We start from the raw sequence: 17807 nt of genomic DNA on the forward strand, positions 1-17807 counted from the left end.
AAGCAGGGAATTATAGACCAGTTAGCCTGACATCGGTAGTGGGGAAGATACTAGTGTCAATGATCAAAGATGTAATAGCGGCGCATTTGAATAGCAGTAACAAGATCCAAGTCAGCATGGATTTACGAAGGGGTAATCATGCTTGACAAATCTTCTGGGATTTTTTGAGGATGTAACAAGTAAAATGTACAAGGGAGAGCCAATGGATGTAGTGTACCTGGACTTTCAGAAAGCCTTTGATAAGGTCCCACACAGGAGATTAGTGGGCAAAATTAGAGCATATGGTATTGGGGGCAGGGTATTGACATGGATAGCAAATTGGTTGGCAGACAGGAAACAGAGTAGGGATTAACGGGTCCTGTTCAGAATGGCAGGCAGTGACTAGTGGGGTGCCGCAAGGCTCAGTGCTGGAACTGCAGCTATTTACAATATACATTAATGATTTAGATGAAGGAATTAAAAGTAACATTAGCAAATTTGCAGATGACACAAAGCTGGGTGGCAGCGTGAACTGTGAAGAGGATGCTATGAGAATGCTGGGTGATTTGGACAGGTTGGGTGAGTGGGCATGGCAGATGCAGTATAATGTGGATAAATGTGAGGTTATCCACTTTGGTGGCAAGAACGGGAAGGCAGATTATTATCTGAATGATGTCAGATTAGGAAAAAGGAAACGTCGCCCATTCTCTCTCCAGAGATGCTGCCTGACCCGCTGGGTTACTCCAGCATTTTGTGATACCTTCGATTTGTACCAGCATCTGCAGTTATTTTCCTACTGAAAGTAAGCATGTACATACAACAGGCAGTGAAGAAAGCTAATGGCATTTTGTCCTTCATAACAAGAGGATTTGAGTATAGGAGCAAAGAGGTACTTCTACAGTTGTACAAGGCCTTGGTGAGATCACACCTGGAGTATTGTGTGCAGTTTTTGTCCCATAATTTGAGGAAAGACATTTTTGCTATTGAGGGAGTGCAGCCTAGGTTCACGAGGTTAATTCCTGGGATGTCGGGACTGTCATATGATGAAAGAATGGAGCGACTGGGCTTGTATTCACTGGAATTTAGAAGGATGCGAGGGGATTTTATAGAAACATAAAATTATTAAGGGATTGGACATTCGAGGTGGAGGAAACATGTTCCCGATGTTGGGGGAGTCCAGAACCAGAGGCCACAGTTTTAAGAATAAGGGGTAGGCCATTTGGAACTGAGATGAGGAGAAACCTTTTCACACAGAGTTGTGAATTTGTGGAATTCTCTGCCTCAGAAGGCAGTGGAGGCCAATTCATTGGATGCATTCAAAAGAGAGTTAGATAGTGCTCTTAGGGCTAGCGGAACCAAGGGGTATGGGGAGAAGGCAGGAACGGGGTACTGATTGTGGATGATCAGCCATGATCACATTGAATGGTGGTGCTAGCTCAAAGGACCAAATGGCCTACTCCTGCACCTGTTGTCTATGTATCCATGATGACAGAATTTTTTAAAAATGTGTTATGGACATCTATTGGACGTGTGATATTATTCAAATAATTAGTTTGCTGGTCAAAACGTAATCATTTGGTGCGAAATTGGATATTAAATCCTTGAAGTGCCAAAATGACACCGTCATCGATAACTTTTGTTCACTTATATTTATGTGACATAGACACATCAAGCATTGCACAATTCAGTCTGTAACTAATGATATGAAAATGACTACTTATTTAAACAAGCATTTAGAAACCCCAGTGTTTACCTCAGTTTTAAGTTGCATTCCCTCTGTGCAGATGGCCTTAACAATCATTGATGTGTTTTTGAATTAAATATATTATTCAAGGCAATATACTGTTTTAAATCTAAGAGTCTGTCTGCACAAATTCTTCTTTACACAACTCTGGCCTTGTGGAATTCTTATTATAAGCAGAGACAAATTGGTGCATGTGCATTTTGATCAGAACAAATAATTTTACTGCATTTAATTTTTTAGCTCTTTTATTGATTGTGCTCCAAACATGTAATGCTTATTAAATTAAACCACAATTTATTGGTTACAATTTCTAAATGTGAAAATATTATTTCACAATATGGTATAAATGTTCTCTTTTTCTGGTAATCTCCTCATCTGGACACCTATACATCCCATTAGTAACAGTCAGCCAATGTGTAAATGATACATCAATTCTGTCTTCATTCTGGTTTAACCAATCATGCTGATATATTACTCCTAACTCTGTGAGCACCTAATGCATGTAACAATCTCTTGTGTGGTATCTTATAACCTTTTTAAAATACGGATGTACTGCATGCACCACTACCACTTGTTTACTCTGCTGGTTGCATCATCAAATAAATTCCCTCAGTGAAATATATTAGTTCTCCCTAATCATACTGTTATTTGTCCTTTTGCCACAGCTCTATTGATGGATCTCAAAGGATGTGGGTGTATTTGGATTTCTAAAAGGAAGTACTGAATATAGTGTGATTTAATAGATTACACTCAAGATAATGGTTCAGGGATTGAGGGAAACAACAGAGCATGTATGGTGGATTGGTTAACATGCTGAAAACAAAGAACAGTGATAAATAGATCATTTCAAATTGCTAAAAAATATAATTATTGGAGATGCTGCAAAAGTTACTGCTGGGACCTCAACTATTTTCAATCTATATTGATGACGCATCAATGGTAATTATTGACAAAAATGTTAAAGGGTAGGATTTAAACATATCTCAAAAGGCTTGGGGTGATGAGGGATAGTTAGTTTAATTTATTGTCACTTGCACCAATGTATTGTGAAAAGCTTTTGTGGCGTGCTAACCAGTCACATGGCTATGTGGGGGAAGATCCTGGCTCAATAATTTGATTCAGGTTTTTGAGGAAAGAAGATTGTTGAAGCCAGGGAGGTAAAGGTTGTCTAATCAACTGAAGGTCCCACGTGGTAGGCTGGACTAGAAGATTAAAGTGGATAGAATCTAAAGCGAGCTGGCTAATTGGATCCAAAGTTGGCTGATAGGAGGCCAAAGAGTAGTGGTGGAAGGATGATATTTTGAACTGAAGTCTGTGATAGTCGTGTAACAGGGATTAGCACTGGAATCAGTGCTGTTTGTGTTATATATTAGACTGTGATGTTAATCTGGGAGGCATGATTAATAAATTTATGGTTGACACAACAATTGCGGTGTTGATAGTGAGGAAAGTTACAGCAGAACATGGATCAGCTGGGAAGTTGAGCGGAGTGGTGGCAGATGGAATTTAATTTTGACAAGTGTGAGAGGATGCATCTTGGTAAGTTGAATAACAGTACAGTAGAAGGTGGAGCACTATGATATGTTGATAAACAGGGAGACGGGGTACAAGTCCATAGTTCCCTGAAAGTGACAATATAGGTAGATTGATGAATAAAGCATATGGCATTCTTACGTTTATAGGTTGGTTCACTGAATATTAAAGTTGGAACACCATGTTGCTGGTTTGGCCACACTTGACGTATTTATGTGCACATTTGTGGTTGCACTGGAGAGAGTGCAGAGGAGATTCACCAGGATATTGCAGGGTCCAGAGGGATTTAACAATGGGGAGAGATTGGATAGCCTGTTTTCCTGGAGTGACTGGGGCTATAGGGTGACTGATAGAGGTATCTAAAATCATGAGAGGCATAGATAGTCAGATTCTTTTTTTTTCCCCCTGGCTAGGGGTGCCAAAAACAAGAGGGCACAGGTTTAAAGTGTGAGGAAGGAATTTTAAAGAGGATTTGAGGGGAAGGTTTTTCCACAGAGAAAGAGTGGTTGGTATCTGGAACTTGCTGCCAGAGATCATGGTGGAGGCAGCTACAACACTAAATTAAGAGGTGATTAGGCAAGGCATAGATGGATACAGACCTAATGCAGACAAATAAAACTAGGGCAGATGGTCAAAATGGATATGATGGGCCGAATGGTCCATTTCTGTGCTGGATGACTCATTTGGATGAAGTTTCCTACTGTAATGTATACATATTTGCTAATGACAGGTTGAAGAGTCATTTATGAGGAAGACTTGAGTGACAAATGGAATATACCAAGGGGGAATGTGAGCAGGAAAAATAAAAAAGCGCAGTATCTAAATTGTTTGGAACCATTAAATGTTGATGTTCAGAATATCTGGATGTCTTTATACAAAGGAACTGGCCAGGCAAGTATTTAGGAAGTCAAAGGGGATAAAGAACAGAGAAACTGAAGTCATGACACACGTGTGCAGGACTTTGGTCAGCACCTCTTTGCTTTATTTGAAGAAGGATATACCTATTTCTGAGGCTGTAGAGAAAGTTGAATCGCTTGATTCCTGAGATAAAAAGATTTTCTTATAAGGAAAGATTAACCAAAATGCTGTGAGATGTTTTCGAAAGCGAGGGAGGTCCAGCCTGAAGGCCATTGTCTCAGGATAAGGGTTGACTATTTGACTGAAATGAGGAAGAATTTATTCTGAGGGTTGTGAATCTTTAGAATTCCCTTCCCCAGACAGTTGACGCTGATTAGTAAAAGAACTTCCAAGGTTGGTGTAAGATTCAAGGGTCATGGGAATCAGTCCTGGGAAAAGTAGGAAAAATTAGATCAAGGCCAACAATTAGAAACTGCAATCTTGTTGAATTGCGATTTGGGATCAGTAGCCTGTAGCCTTCTGCTGGCCATGAATGAGGTTGGTGAGATTAATTGATAAAAAAAGATTATAGTTCAAGTCAAGGGTGTTGAGGGGATAAGCAGAGAATCATGAGTCAGACAGGAAGAATATCAGTGGGAGAAACCGGGCCATTAACAGAGTTGTCAAAATATTAGCAAAGCGTGGAAAATGTATGCCTTTCTGTGAGATCAGAGTGCAGTTGCATGGTCCAAAATCACTCATTTTCCAAAGCACAAAATTGCACATTGATGAAGTTATTGTCTGTGAGCTTTAATGTTGTTTGTTCTAGAAACAGTACGATTCTACCCTTTGGGAAATGCTGGATTGTATAATTAAACTGAGATTAATGTCTGAGTCTGAAGAGCATGTTATTTTCGAGAAAGTTTTTAAACTCTGCTATCGTTTATACTGTGATTCTTTTGCCTGTTGATTTACTAGGACAAAGTTCTGAAAATTTCAACAAAGATGGAAAGCAGGTGACAATGATGCTGAAATTCAGGTTGGCTGAGCTGTAAGTAGCTATATTGTCTCCATAAATAAGTTATTTCCACAGTAACGTTTTGTTAGTGTAGAAGTAATGCTGACATTTGTACATCGTAGACATGGTGCTGAAGGAATTTGTTTGGCCCATTCTGTCCGACAAATGTTACTCCCACATCCCAGCTTCTGCTCCTTAGTCTCATGGGTTACAAGTGATATCCAGGTATCTTTTAAATATAATGTGGGATTCTGTCTCCATCTCCCTTTCAAGCAGTGGTTTCCACCTTCCACTAATCTTGGTGCTTGTACCCATGCTTGTTTATTGCTGTGGCTGATCATTGGTGGTAAGTGAAGCTATTACCTCCAGTCAATAATCCTACAGATCCGAACAATTCTAGGTTTAGATGAATCATAAACCTAGAGTGAAACTGCAAAGAGTCCTAGGGTTATTAATGCATCTGTTTGGGTCATGGACCATTTTATCCCGTCTCCGCTGCCAGTGGGTAGCATTGAAAGGCACCTCCATCCATCTTTGACGTGTACAGTGGGTGCAGTTCCATGAGGGTTGCAGTACCAATAATACATCCAGTGTGTTTTATCAATATCTGTTGGGAAGATGATATTCACCTATTTTATCTTTTAAATTTATATATCTGCAATAGCTCTGAAAGGTTACTTGCCTCCCAAGTTCACTTAACCTACAACTTCAATACTTGAGGATGGTTTTGCTGCCCCTGAGATGCACACAGTTGAAGCCATGGTGCTATTTGAAGAAGGGATTTTTTGTTCTAGTAAACATTTTCTAAAGCAGTTAATGTGATCGCTGTTGAAATGCAAAATGACAGACATTGGAAATCTGAGATATAAATAGAGGATGCTGGGAATACTCAGCAGGTCAAACAGCATCTATGGGAAGGATATGGAGCTAATGATTCTCGTTAATGATACTTCAGGGTCACTCAATTGTTTGATACATTTACTGCTTTGCTAAAATGATCACACCCAAAATTGACTATAAAGTTACTTTTCTATTGCTAAAATAGACAAAATGCTAATTATTTACATGGTTTGATTTTTTTTTTGAAAAACTGATTAAAGTGGTTTGTTCTGATTTTAATCATTTATGTCATTTAATTATTTTCTTACTTTAACTCAGGAAAAAAGACCTGGAAGTCAGATGGACATTTAATGAGCAGAGTAGTGTGCTTTAATAATCTGAAAAGTGCTAATAAATGGAACTCTTATTTTAATTTCAGCTCAGCTGAGCCTGTTAGTAGTTTGTGGAACTGTGATCTGTGGGTTGCTCGTATTGCTGAGCACCTTTAGTTCAGCAGGCAATAGTGTCTAAAAGCCAAGAGTGTTGAGGCAAAGGCTGAGCCGATTGTGCAGTATGGATAACACAATGACAATAATCACTTATTTAGTAATAAAAAGGAACTGCAGATGCTGGTTTGTACCAAAGCTAGACACAAAATCCTGGAGTAACTCAGCAGGTCAGGCAGCACCTTTGGAGAAAATGGATTACGTGACATTTCGGGTCGGAATCTTTCTTCCGACTCATTGTAGTAGGGTGAGTGGGGAAAACTGGAAGCGAAGAAAAAGACAGGACAAAATCAATTATTTAGCATGAATAACATAATACAATTTAACGGACTCTGTGCAACCAAGCAATATAACATCATGGAACTTAGGACCTAGAAAATGGAAACAGGACTGGATCATGGACTTGATCTCGAACCTCAATGCATTTCCCTGACGACCAGCATATTTGTTGATTCTCTTAATATTCAAAGTATATGCCTTAAAGTTAGCAACTGAATTTCCCCAGCTTTCTTGCATAGAGAATTGCAAACATTCACTAACCCCTGGGTGAAGACATTTCTTCTCATCTTTGCTTTGAAGAGCTTATCCCATAATTTGAGAAGGTCATTCCTGCTAGATGCCCCAACCAGGGAAAATATTAACCCTGCACCCATCCTGTCAACCAGGGTAAAATCTTATAGATTTCAATAAGATCACTACATTCTAAATTTCAATCTGATTCATCTCTGCTGAATATGACAAATTGCAGAAATCAATCTGCTGCATCTTCTCTGCATTCCACCTATTGCGATTATATCCTCCTTTAAGTAGGGAGAAAAACTCCAAGCACCTACAGACTTCCCTTCTAGGATCTGCACTGTCCTGATTTGGAATGATATCACCTTTCTTCATTGTTGCTAGGTGCAAACACTGGAACACCCTTCCTAACAGGACACTGGGAGTACCTTCAATAGAAGAACTGCAAGGGTTCAAGAAGGCGACTCACCACTACCTCCTCGAGCAGTTGGGGATCTGTAAACCTACATCTGTAGTTCCTTGTTTCGACTCTGTATTAAATGGTGCCCTTGCTGGTATCACCCAGATCCTGAAAATTAAACAAAAAAGAAAAAAAAAACGTTCTTAATTGCTTTATTGTACCAGCATGTTAACATTAGCAATTCATTTCAAGGACACTGAGGTCACTCTGAACATCAACACCTTTCAACCTCTCGCTGTTTAAAAAAAAAACTTCACCTGTTTTTCCTTCCAAAGTGAATTTCACAATTTTTTACTGCCACTTCCTTGCTCCACTTAATCTGTCCATATCCCCTTGAAGCCTCTTTGCGTTCTCTTCATAGCTCACATTGCTAACTCACAGAATCATAGAGCTACACAGCACAGAAACAGGCTCTAGTTTAATATCATCAGCAAACCTGGAGACCCTCATCCAAATCACTGGGCCCAACATCTGAGTCCCCAGCACAATCCCTACAGAACCACTCTAGTCACAGCTACCAGATCAAACTGACTTGGTTTTTTTTACCTTTAACCACTTCTCACACCCGGTCCCTAATACAGTGCACTATAATGTCTAATAATCTGTTTGGTGGCAACTTATTGAATACCTACTAGAAATCTAAATACATTATTGAATACCTACTAGAAATCTAAATACATTACATTGGTTGGGTAACCCTTATCTATTCCGGCTGCCTACCACTTTCCCCTGTTTTTTACCTGAGGTTTCTTGTAAATGTAATTCTTTTAAGTGTTGCTTGTGCGTTGTCTTGCCATTTAGTGTAGTTTCCTGATCTGTTATAGCCAGTTCATACCCCATGTATTTCATGGTTTGAAATCTTCAAATTGACATCTTCAAATGTGAGATGCTGTTCAGAATAAAATCACTGAGTCCGAATGGCCCCTTCGGGCAGCACAGTGGCGTGGCGGTAGAACTGCTGCTTCACAGCGTCAGGGACCCGGTACCGATCCTGACCTCCGGTGCTGTCTGTGTGGAGTTTGTGACAGCGTTAGTTTCCTCTGGGTGCTCTGGTTTCTTCCTATATTCCAAAGATATGCAGGTTTAGACGTCAATTGGCTTCTGTAAATTGTCCCTAGTTTGTAAGGGGTGAATGAGTAAGTGGGATAACACAGAGACTAGTGTGAATGGATGATCAACGATTGGCATGGACTCAGTGAGTTGAAGGGCCTGTTTCCACGCGGATTCTCTAAACATAACTACCTGATCATCAATGAACCCTTTCTCATTACATAATATTAGTTTTAAAGTATCCTGAAACCACTGCTTCCTCAACATTCTGACGTAGAAAATATCCCATAAGCTCCAGGAACTCGTGCTCCATACTATTACATTAATTTGGTTTACCCCTTGCTACTTCTTAGCTTCACCCACATTGATACAACTATTTGATTTTCTCAGCCAAATCCATAATGCCTACTGCCTCTATGTCATCCCTTATTGTCAGGACTGATTCGCCAGTTTTTCCAGTTTGCCTGTCCCTTCTAAAATTTAAGTATTCTGTAATATTTAATTTCCGACCTTGGTCACTTTACAATCGCATCTCTGACAGCGGTTAGATCTTACCCATTTATTTTTGTGTCATTAGTTCACATACTATATTACGATTACTGTGAAAATTCAAAGAGTAGTTTTGTCTTTGTACCTTTTTCCTGCTCTGAAATTCATTGAAATAAGAGGATGATTGTATTGCTCTCTCTTGCTGTTACTACTTATCTGACTGTTACTATATATTTTGCCACCCTGCTCCATCTCCTTGTCATTTAATATTCCCCGCAAACAGAACCTACTCCCATCATTTAGTTTAAAACTTCACCTGCAGCACGAGTTATTCAATACGTTACAATATTGGGTCCCAACCCAAATCAAAGGAAGCCCATCCCAAAAGAAGAGCTCCCTCTTTGGCCAGTACTAGTGCCCTATGAAACCAGATCAAGTTTTCTTGCATCAATCTTGAACCATGCATTTATTTCCCTTGCCATATTAACCCCATGACAATTCATGCTGTCTAAGCAGTTTGTGCTGCACTGCTTTTGTAATTCGTTTTCGAAATGATTATCATTGCTTATCTTGGTTTGGGAGCCTATATGTTGGAAGACAACTTAAAATGGTCAAACTATGAAAAAACATATGTACTTGCAAAGCAAAGTGATATCATGAGAAAATCAGGTATTGAAGATGGATGGGAAGATCAGTATCTACATTTTCGGGATTATTTGTACCATGAAGGAGGGTGTGTGTAGAGTAAGATAATAAACCTAAAATGCCACAGAGCTGAGCAAATAAGTTTGATTTAAACAACCAATAAATATTGTCGACCACACTAAGCAACAGTAATTCAGCATTAAATCTTGAATTTAATTACAATTAAATAAAAATCAGTTGTGATGGACCACACCGCAGTAGATTAACCACATGCTTATATGCAGCCTCACACTATCACAAAGAAAATCATTGCCTATAGTAATGGGTATTATCTGAGGCAATTGGCCAAAGGCGCTAAAAGTTTTAGTGAATCCCCAGATTCAGTAGTATCGCTCGCACTTAATGAACAGTAATGGGGCATGCTAATTATGATTATGAATGATATTGGTAATTATGTAACCATAGGACCAGATATGTTAAAGAGTTCAATTAATGTGACATAACAGGAGGAATGACAAGGAGGAAAGGAGAATGTCCCAAAATATTTTACAATCAGTGAAACACGGATACTGTTGTAATGCAGGTTGAAAATTAAAGCTAACCTGTTGTGTTATCACTATTTTTCTTGTAACATTCTGTATTAACATATCCACAGGTGGTTCTTCACAGATTGCTTGGAGATGGATGTGCTATGTTGTGAAAGAAATTCAGCTCCTACCTGTTGCCTTCACAGTAAAGCAAATTGGAGATATTGAAAGAAAGCACTGTGGTCTTCCATGTCATTTATTGCATTTGTTGGTTAAATAGAATGAGTTAAATGTTCATGGTACTTCCAAGACCGTGTGTTAAGATATGTTAAAATGATTGAGTTCTCCCAAATGTTAACAAGGCTGTTATGATGGGGATGTGGGTTTGGGGGGTGGTCAAGGGAAGGGCGGGAAGGGAAGGTAGGTGGGTGGGGGGGAGGGGCTGGTGGGGGAATGTGTTTCTCTGCAGTGTCTGTAAACTTTATACCCAAATTTCAATGCATCCGCTACATTTTTCGAAAGGAGCCGCAACAGATTTGTGTATGTTTGGTAAACACAAACCTCTTATTCTTGATAGTGATTGGGTTGTGCAGGTGTGAAGACAGAAAATGATCGAGGCATGCAGTTTGATACCACAATTATCTAGATGGTTCTTCCTTTGTGCATTGACAGCCTTAAAAATATTAGTGTTCAGTTGCTAGTCATTAGGTCTGTGTACATTTTGGTGTCATTCTCAAATGTGCATGTAGTGAATGGCACTTGATTCCAACTGCAAAACCTCAATTTCTCTGGTTCCTTTAAAGATGGTGGTACTCTATTTGACGAGCCATATAGTGTAGTAACACTGCCCTGCTGAAATAACCAATCTTAGATGGGTGTATATATTGGAAATTAGCTGGACCCAGCGTAGCCAAGTGAGAACCAAACGCCATGCATTCAAATAATTTTGAATTGTTTATTGAAACAAAACAACACCTACTCTATACCCATGGAATAAACAGGGTCAAAAATGTTTTGCTTATTCTGTTCCTCTCATTCTGAAGTTACAAATCGCTAACATAAAATTCTTGATTTTGACATTTGCTGCAGACGTTAAGTGTTATTAGTTCAAATAGTCAAGCACACATTATCCCTCGAGTCTCCCCACAAGATTTCTTGTTTACGGTGGTTTTACAATTCTGCTGTAAATAAGCCTCACAGTTTTCCCCTTTTGTAAAGGGAAAAATGTTATACTGCTCCTATTTTTCATATCCACATTGTTTTTGCTATTTTTCAAATTGATTGGCTCTGATAATCATTTATAAAGTTACAGTTCTTTTAACGGGTAAATTGGTCTACATTTTAAAAATGTCCTTTTTTTTTTCTTGTTTAAAACTGAATTTTGCAGCACACTCCCGCCCGCCACACTGCACAACTCAAGGGGTTTGACCTCTGATAAGGAATTGATCTAACAATCTTAAAACAAAAAGGGAAATTTCATACCATCACTACAGCTCGAGTTACAAATGTACTCCGGTTAGTTTTGTGCATCTGCCCTAGGCCGTCCAGTGTAGCTGAGCCCAAAGGACCACTGTGACACAGGCTTTGTTATATTTAATAAATCTGGGTTAAAGGAGAACCGTAATGGATTTCTGGTTTTTTTTAAAAATAAAAGGTAAAAGGCCAGACAAGAGGGATACAACAGTGCAAATGCCACATAAATATATATAGATAGATAGATAGATATTTATTTTTAAAATTAACTGTACTAAGTACTTTTCTAACTCCATTAAATGTCATGACTCCTTATGCATCATTCAGTAATATGTACAGTCCAACTCTGGAGCTTTACATCCTGCAGGAGTTATCACTGCTACCTCTTTGGAAATTCTTAATTCAGATGGATGGAACCAGTTGAATCATCATTGATCCAAAACTTTAAAAGTTAACTCTCGCCAAGCATTTGATGGTCTTGCAGAATCCTTACACGTTTTCTGTCTTATTTAGTGAATATAATTTTATTTCTTAAGCCAACGAGCGCTGTGCAGTCTGCGTAAACCTTTACTTAATCTATCATTTCAGTTACCTCTCCTAAAGTTTTATGTCCAAAATAAAGGCAGATAAAAGGTTTGTTTAATCCTTGAATTATTTGTTTGCTGCAGAGTTTTAGTTTACCTAAATAACATTTCTACATACTTCATCCTCAGTAAGTCTGCACCATGAGCCATAAAAGGTTTTGATTGGATTCCCTGCTGTTCTCAGTTGAAGCACGTGTCTGGCATACAGTATCCCTAGGCTAAGGAGGGGGAAACAAACAAATCATAATTCTCACTCGTGGTCACTCTATTTTCTGTTGCATATGTGGACTGCCAACAGTATTATGCTTACTTATCAATTGGCACCTTATAAAGACACGTACGCTAAGAGTGTATATAACTGGAGGGCAGATGATGTCTGTGGAACTAACGTTCCATTGGCCCAAAATAAAAAGGTGAATAGTGGAAATGTAAAAGAAAAACAGAAGATGCTGAAAATGTTCAGCAACTTGGACAGCACCAGTGAAAAGAGAAACAGTCAATACTTAAAGTTGATGAACTTTCATCAGCACTACTCATTGCAGGGACGAAAGGAGGCACTTTGAAAGATAACAACACCCAATTCTCAGCTCACGGGGCTGATTTGCAGTCTGGTAAGTTATAGACGATGACTACATATATCTGTCAGTGGAGCACTGCTGAGAAAGCAAGCAAAAGTTATGATATCACAAGGTTAATATGCCATTTTTCAACAGCTGGCTTATTAGGCACTGCTGTGTAGTTAGTGTCTGCAGAAATACACTTATCAAACTTGCAAAAAGCTTCAAAGTTGATTGAAGCAACCTGATTCAGTTGTGAATGTTCTTGAACAAGAACCGTCAGCTCATTACATCACTGCAGTGGGTTGGATCGGAAAAGACAATAGTTTGCAAATTTTATCAGTCAACTGAAAAGGTGATTATTGTTTTCTTTCTTCAGTGTACTGTAATTGTATCCTTTATGGTTCAGTATTGAGTTCGGTTGAACAACAGACGTTTGTTATGTCTTTTAATTGCACCCAAGCAGTTGATAAATACCAAGAACAAAGAAATCTAACTATTTTTCTGTTTTATTTACAATCTGTTCCAATATCTAATTTCATTAATACATTACTCAATGTTGCTTATCATTCATTCAAAGATTGTTGTAAGTTAGGTACTCGGCCATTATGTTTTGTGGAGCATTTTGTGGTGGCTCAGCTTATTGCAAGTTACTGCAAATGTTATTCAGTAAATGTTATTCCACGCCTACCTTTTACTGCCTTTTCTTGCATATTCTCCACTTTCCCCTTCCCTCTGCATGTGATCCAGCTTAACTAAGCATTCCACAGAAAAACATATGGATAGGCAGATTGATCCCAGGCACTCCAAGTCAAGTCAAGTTTATTTGTCACATACATATACAAGATGTGCTGTGAAATGAAAGTGGCAACGCCTGCGGATGTGCTAAAACTACAAAACAGAATAGAGAAAAAAAAATTTAACACAAAAAATAAATTAATACAGTAAATTAAATTAGTCCCTGGTGATATGAGAGTTAACAGTCCTGATGGCCTATGGGAAGAAACTCCGTCTCATCCTCTCTGTTTTCACAGCGAGACAACGGAGGCGTTTGCCTGACCGTAGCAGCTGGAAAAGTCCGTTGCTGGGGTGGTAGGGGTCCCCCATAATGTTGCTGGCTCTAGATCTGCACCCCCTGATGTATAGGTCCTGCAGGAGTGTAGTTCCCATAGTGCGTTCAGCCGAACGCACTACTCCGCAGAGCCTTCCTGTCCTGGGCAGAGCTGTTCCCAAACCAGATTGTGATGTTTCTGGACAAGATGCTTTCTACAGCTCCAGAGTTGAAGCACTGAAGGATCTTCGGAGAGACTCTGAATTTCCTCAACTGTCTTAGGTGGTAAAGGCGCTGCCTTGCCTTACCCACCAGTGCGGCAATGTGTGTTGTCCATGTCAGATCCTCTGTGATGGGGACTCCCAGGTATTTAAAGCTGCTCACCCTATCTACAGAAATCCCATTTATCTCCAGTGGCGTGTATGTCCTCGGATGTTGAGCCCTTCTAAAGTCTACAATCAGCTCGTTAGTTTTTGTGACATTCAAGAGGAGGCTGTTGTCCTGACACAGAGTGCCAGATCAGCCACCTCCTCCAGGTAGGCCTTCTCATTATTGGAGATCAGGCCCACCACCACAGTGTCGTCAGCAAACTTGATGATGAAGTTGGAGCTGAACCTGGCCACACAGTCATGTGTGTACAGTGAGTACAGTAGGGGGCTAAGGACGCAACCCTACCCTAGGGGGATCCTGTGTTTAGGGTGAGGGCGTATTTTCACGAGCAGTATCCTCTGGCTTCTTAGTATGTGTGTGTTCCAGAAGAGACCTGTTAAATCTCAGTGGCATCAGTGTTTCCTTCCTCGTAAGGTCAACTGCAAATTTCTGCCTGGATCTGAAACAACGTCAGTTAAATGTGTTAAATTATGCAAACATCAATGTCACATTCTTGGTTTATAGTTACTACTTTCGTGGCCCTGATTAATTTTATTACTGCGCAGTAAGTTTCTTCCCGTCGGCACTGGGAATGAAGGTAACTGCCTTCCAATTGCTGTATGACTAATGTGGGTGCCTGCAGATTATACACAAAAATGGTGGTATAGGAGATTGTGGGATGGGAGGTTAAGTGGTTTGGTAGACAGTGGGCTTTTTCCACTGTTTCAGTGTACTGCAGAGGCAGGCACTAGAGGATCTCTGTAACGCCCCCTGTTCACCTGCTGTGGTCTCAGGTCAGAGAATCCCAGTAGGTGGGAAGCATGTATTTTTCTTTGAGGAGATTTTGAGAACATCCTTGAATCTTTTCCTCTATTCAGTTGATAATCTCTTCTCACATTTTTGTTCGGAATAGCGTGTCTGTTTCAGGTATCTGGCATTGAGCATGTGAATGATGTGGCTGCCCAGCTCAGTGTAATCACTGCCTTGGGCGTGGGAGTGGACGGTGGCATCGATTCACTTATTCTGCCAATGGAATTGAGTATTTTGCAAAAGTAGCATTGATGACACCTCTCCAGTGCTTTGAGATGCCAGGTGTAGGTAATTGAAATCCTAGAAAAATATGAGCAGGCAGTGATCTCTTCTGGTCAAAAGACCACGTGTTTTATTCAGCATCTGAGACTTTTTCACAGGTGATCAAACTCTTTTCTGGCTTACCGATAATGGTTCCCAAGTTAGGAATGATTCATGTTTTTCAGAGGCAATATGTTTATGCTTTGAGTGATCTACTTTGAAATATTTTGAGGGACCAATCTAATTCCTGCCTGAACCTCTGCCCATTGTTGTCTCTATATTTCCCAGCAGATATGTCCAGACAGTGATCAGGAGTAAGAATCTTTAGAACCATTGCATTGTCCAAACTAAACGAAACAAATCTCCCAACTGTCCCTTTAAACCTTTCCTATCCATGTGCCTGTCTAAATGTTTTCTAAATGTTGTACTTGCCCCAACTACTTTCTCTAACAGCTCGTTCCACATACCCACTGCCCTCTGTGGAGAAAAAAGATACTCCTCAAATTCTTATGAAGTCTTTCCCATCTCATGATAGACCTATGTCCTCTGGTTCTTGATTCCCCTAACCTGGGTAAAAGCCTGTGTTCACCCTATCTATTCCTCTCATGATTTTATTCACCTGTTTAAGATCAACCCTTCCTGCAGTGCAAGGAATAATGTCCTACCCTACTCAACCTTTCCCTATAGCTCCCTTCCCAAGTTCAACTGAAATGGCACCAGCTAGAGTCTACCATAGTTTCTCATTCTTACCAACCGTAAGCTATCTCATTTTACCTTTTGCTCTCATATTTAATGTAGTGTGGTTAACAAACAATGATTACCATAGAGAATAAAGCCCTGCCTACTTCCCAATAAATTGTGCAAATGTGATCGTAGTGAACTGAGGAAGCAGGAAATAGTTCTATCCAGGAGATGTCATCTCTCCATTACACACTGGTCTTGGAAATGTTAGTTACACAAATAACAGTCAATTTGCTAATGTAGCTACAAAAGATTGGGATAGCCCTTTGAGAATATATCAAAGATATCAAAACAGCTGAGTCTAGTCAGCTATTTTCTGTAGTATCCAGCAGTCTTTATTTTTTACCAGGACTAATGCCAAAACTGAGCAACTGTTTTTATTGGCTTGAAAGGAACCCATGCCTAGTGAGAGAAACTCTTCAGTTGTCAATTGAGTAGTTTCAGATTTCAGTTTTGATCCATTTTTATTTTAAGAGATTTTTAAAATGTTCCTAAACTGTGTTTAACCAGCAACGGCGCAACAGAGTTGTATCTAGGTAGCGGTTTGGTAGAGCCATCCTACAATGTACAATAAGCTGTTTACCTAATTTAATGGTAACGGTGCCTTTCATCAAGTCTTTCCTTTTTAATTCTCAGACTAGAAATTGATACAGCCAGCATTAATGTAATGTGAAGCAAACATCCTTGATACTGATCTTACAATTATTCAGCCATGTTTATCATTTGGGGCAGATTCTTTGCAAGAATGTTGAATTCCATCTAAATATGGATATGTTTCCACAGTGAAGGATGGAATTGAGTAAAGTCAAATGAAAATGAACCATCTGTATTGATTAGCCGATACAAACTGAAACTGGATATTGCTACATGTGACCAGAAAGGTCTGAAGTAGCTGCACGTCTTAAGTCAGAGTTCTGCAGGTTTGGGCACTAATTTCCACCACAGATCACAAGGTGGAAGTTGGTGTCTTAACACCAGAGTTCATGTCAAATCGGACAAATGTGTTTCCCCAAGGTTGCCGCAACCAGCTGTTTTTGTATAGAAGCTTGGTGAAAAAACGCTTAGCTTGTGGGCTGCAATTTACTGCTTTTTCCTATTGGTGTTTCTTTGTATCAGCCATTGGTTCAATGCTGAACTGTGAGTTTTATATGTATGTTATGTTATATATAAAATCTTTTCATTTAGGCTGCAAGAGTTTTATGTGCTTGTTGTATTTTATTTTTAAATTCAGCCTTAAATTCGAGTGGTACCTCATGTCATTTCTGTACATTTCATTCCATAAATAAAGATGAACAAGTTTTGGAAATAATACTGAAGACATCTGATTTTTGTGTGTACATATGTGTGTTCATAAACTGCATTACACATGATTAGACCACACAGCCCTTCAAAGTGTTTCTGTTTTGAATTAAATCATGGCTAAAATTGCATCATACTCCATCTATCCATTTTAGTTTTTAATCAAACGTAGATTCTTGCTGGGAAGTGATATTATTGAGTGGGAGAGTCTAGGACTAGAGGTCATGGCCTCTGAATTAAAGGATGTTCCTTTCGGAAGATGAAGTACCTTGTGCCAAGGCCCACAATGGGCAGGGGCATACTGAGAAGCGCACATGCACAAATCATAACATTCTACGTTCACAGATTACTTCAACAACTCTATACTCTGCAAGGACATATGTTTAACAATAATGTGGATCAGAAATAGGCTACAACTCAGGATTCGGCATTTTTCACTGAGTTTGTTACCAGAAGACACGTCATCTGGAGGATGCAGAAACTATCCCTGCCAAGTGCTCCTGAGCATGTGATTAATAAAATCTGCTGCAACAACATTC

General features: G+C 39.5%; 1 protein-coding gene across 6 annotated transcripts in view; it reads left to right on the plus strand.

Moving 5' to 3' along the window:
- The window catches only part of LOC144594524 (uncharacterized), a 29798-nt gene extending 19317 nt beyond the window's left edge, over positions 1-10481 (plus strand). For 4 of the 6 annotated variants that reach the window (XM_078401180.1, XM_078401178.1, XM_078401177.1 and 1 more), the window contains exons 5-6: positions 5072-5144; positions 7337-7660. In XM_078401180.1, the coding sequence (XP_078257306.1) occupies positions 5072-5113 (42 nt within the window). In that variant the 3' untranslated portion in view covers positions 5114-5144; positions 7337-7660. Of the gene's footprint in view, positions 1-5071; positions 5145-7336; positions 7661-10251 lie in introns of those variants that run through there. The other 2 variants (XM_078401181.1, XM_078401182.1) reach the window with 2 other exon arrangements.
- Positions 10482-17807: the final 7326 nt, after the last annotated feature.

The sequence above is a fragment of the Rhinoraja longicauda genome, chromosome 6 (genome assembly GCF_053455715.1).
Source record: "Rhinoraja longicauda isolate Sanriku21f chromosome 6, sRhiLon1.1, whole genome shotgun sequence".
NCBI classification, from domain to species: Eukaryota; Metazoa; Chordata; class Chondrichthyes; order Rajiformes; family Arhynchobatidae; genus Rhinoraja; species Rhinoraja longicauda.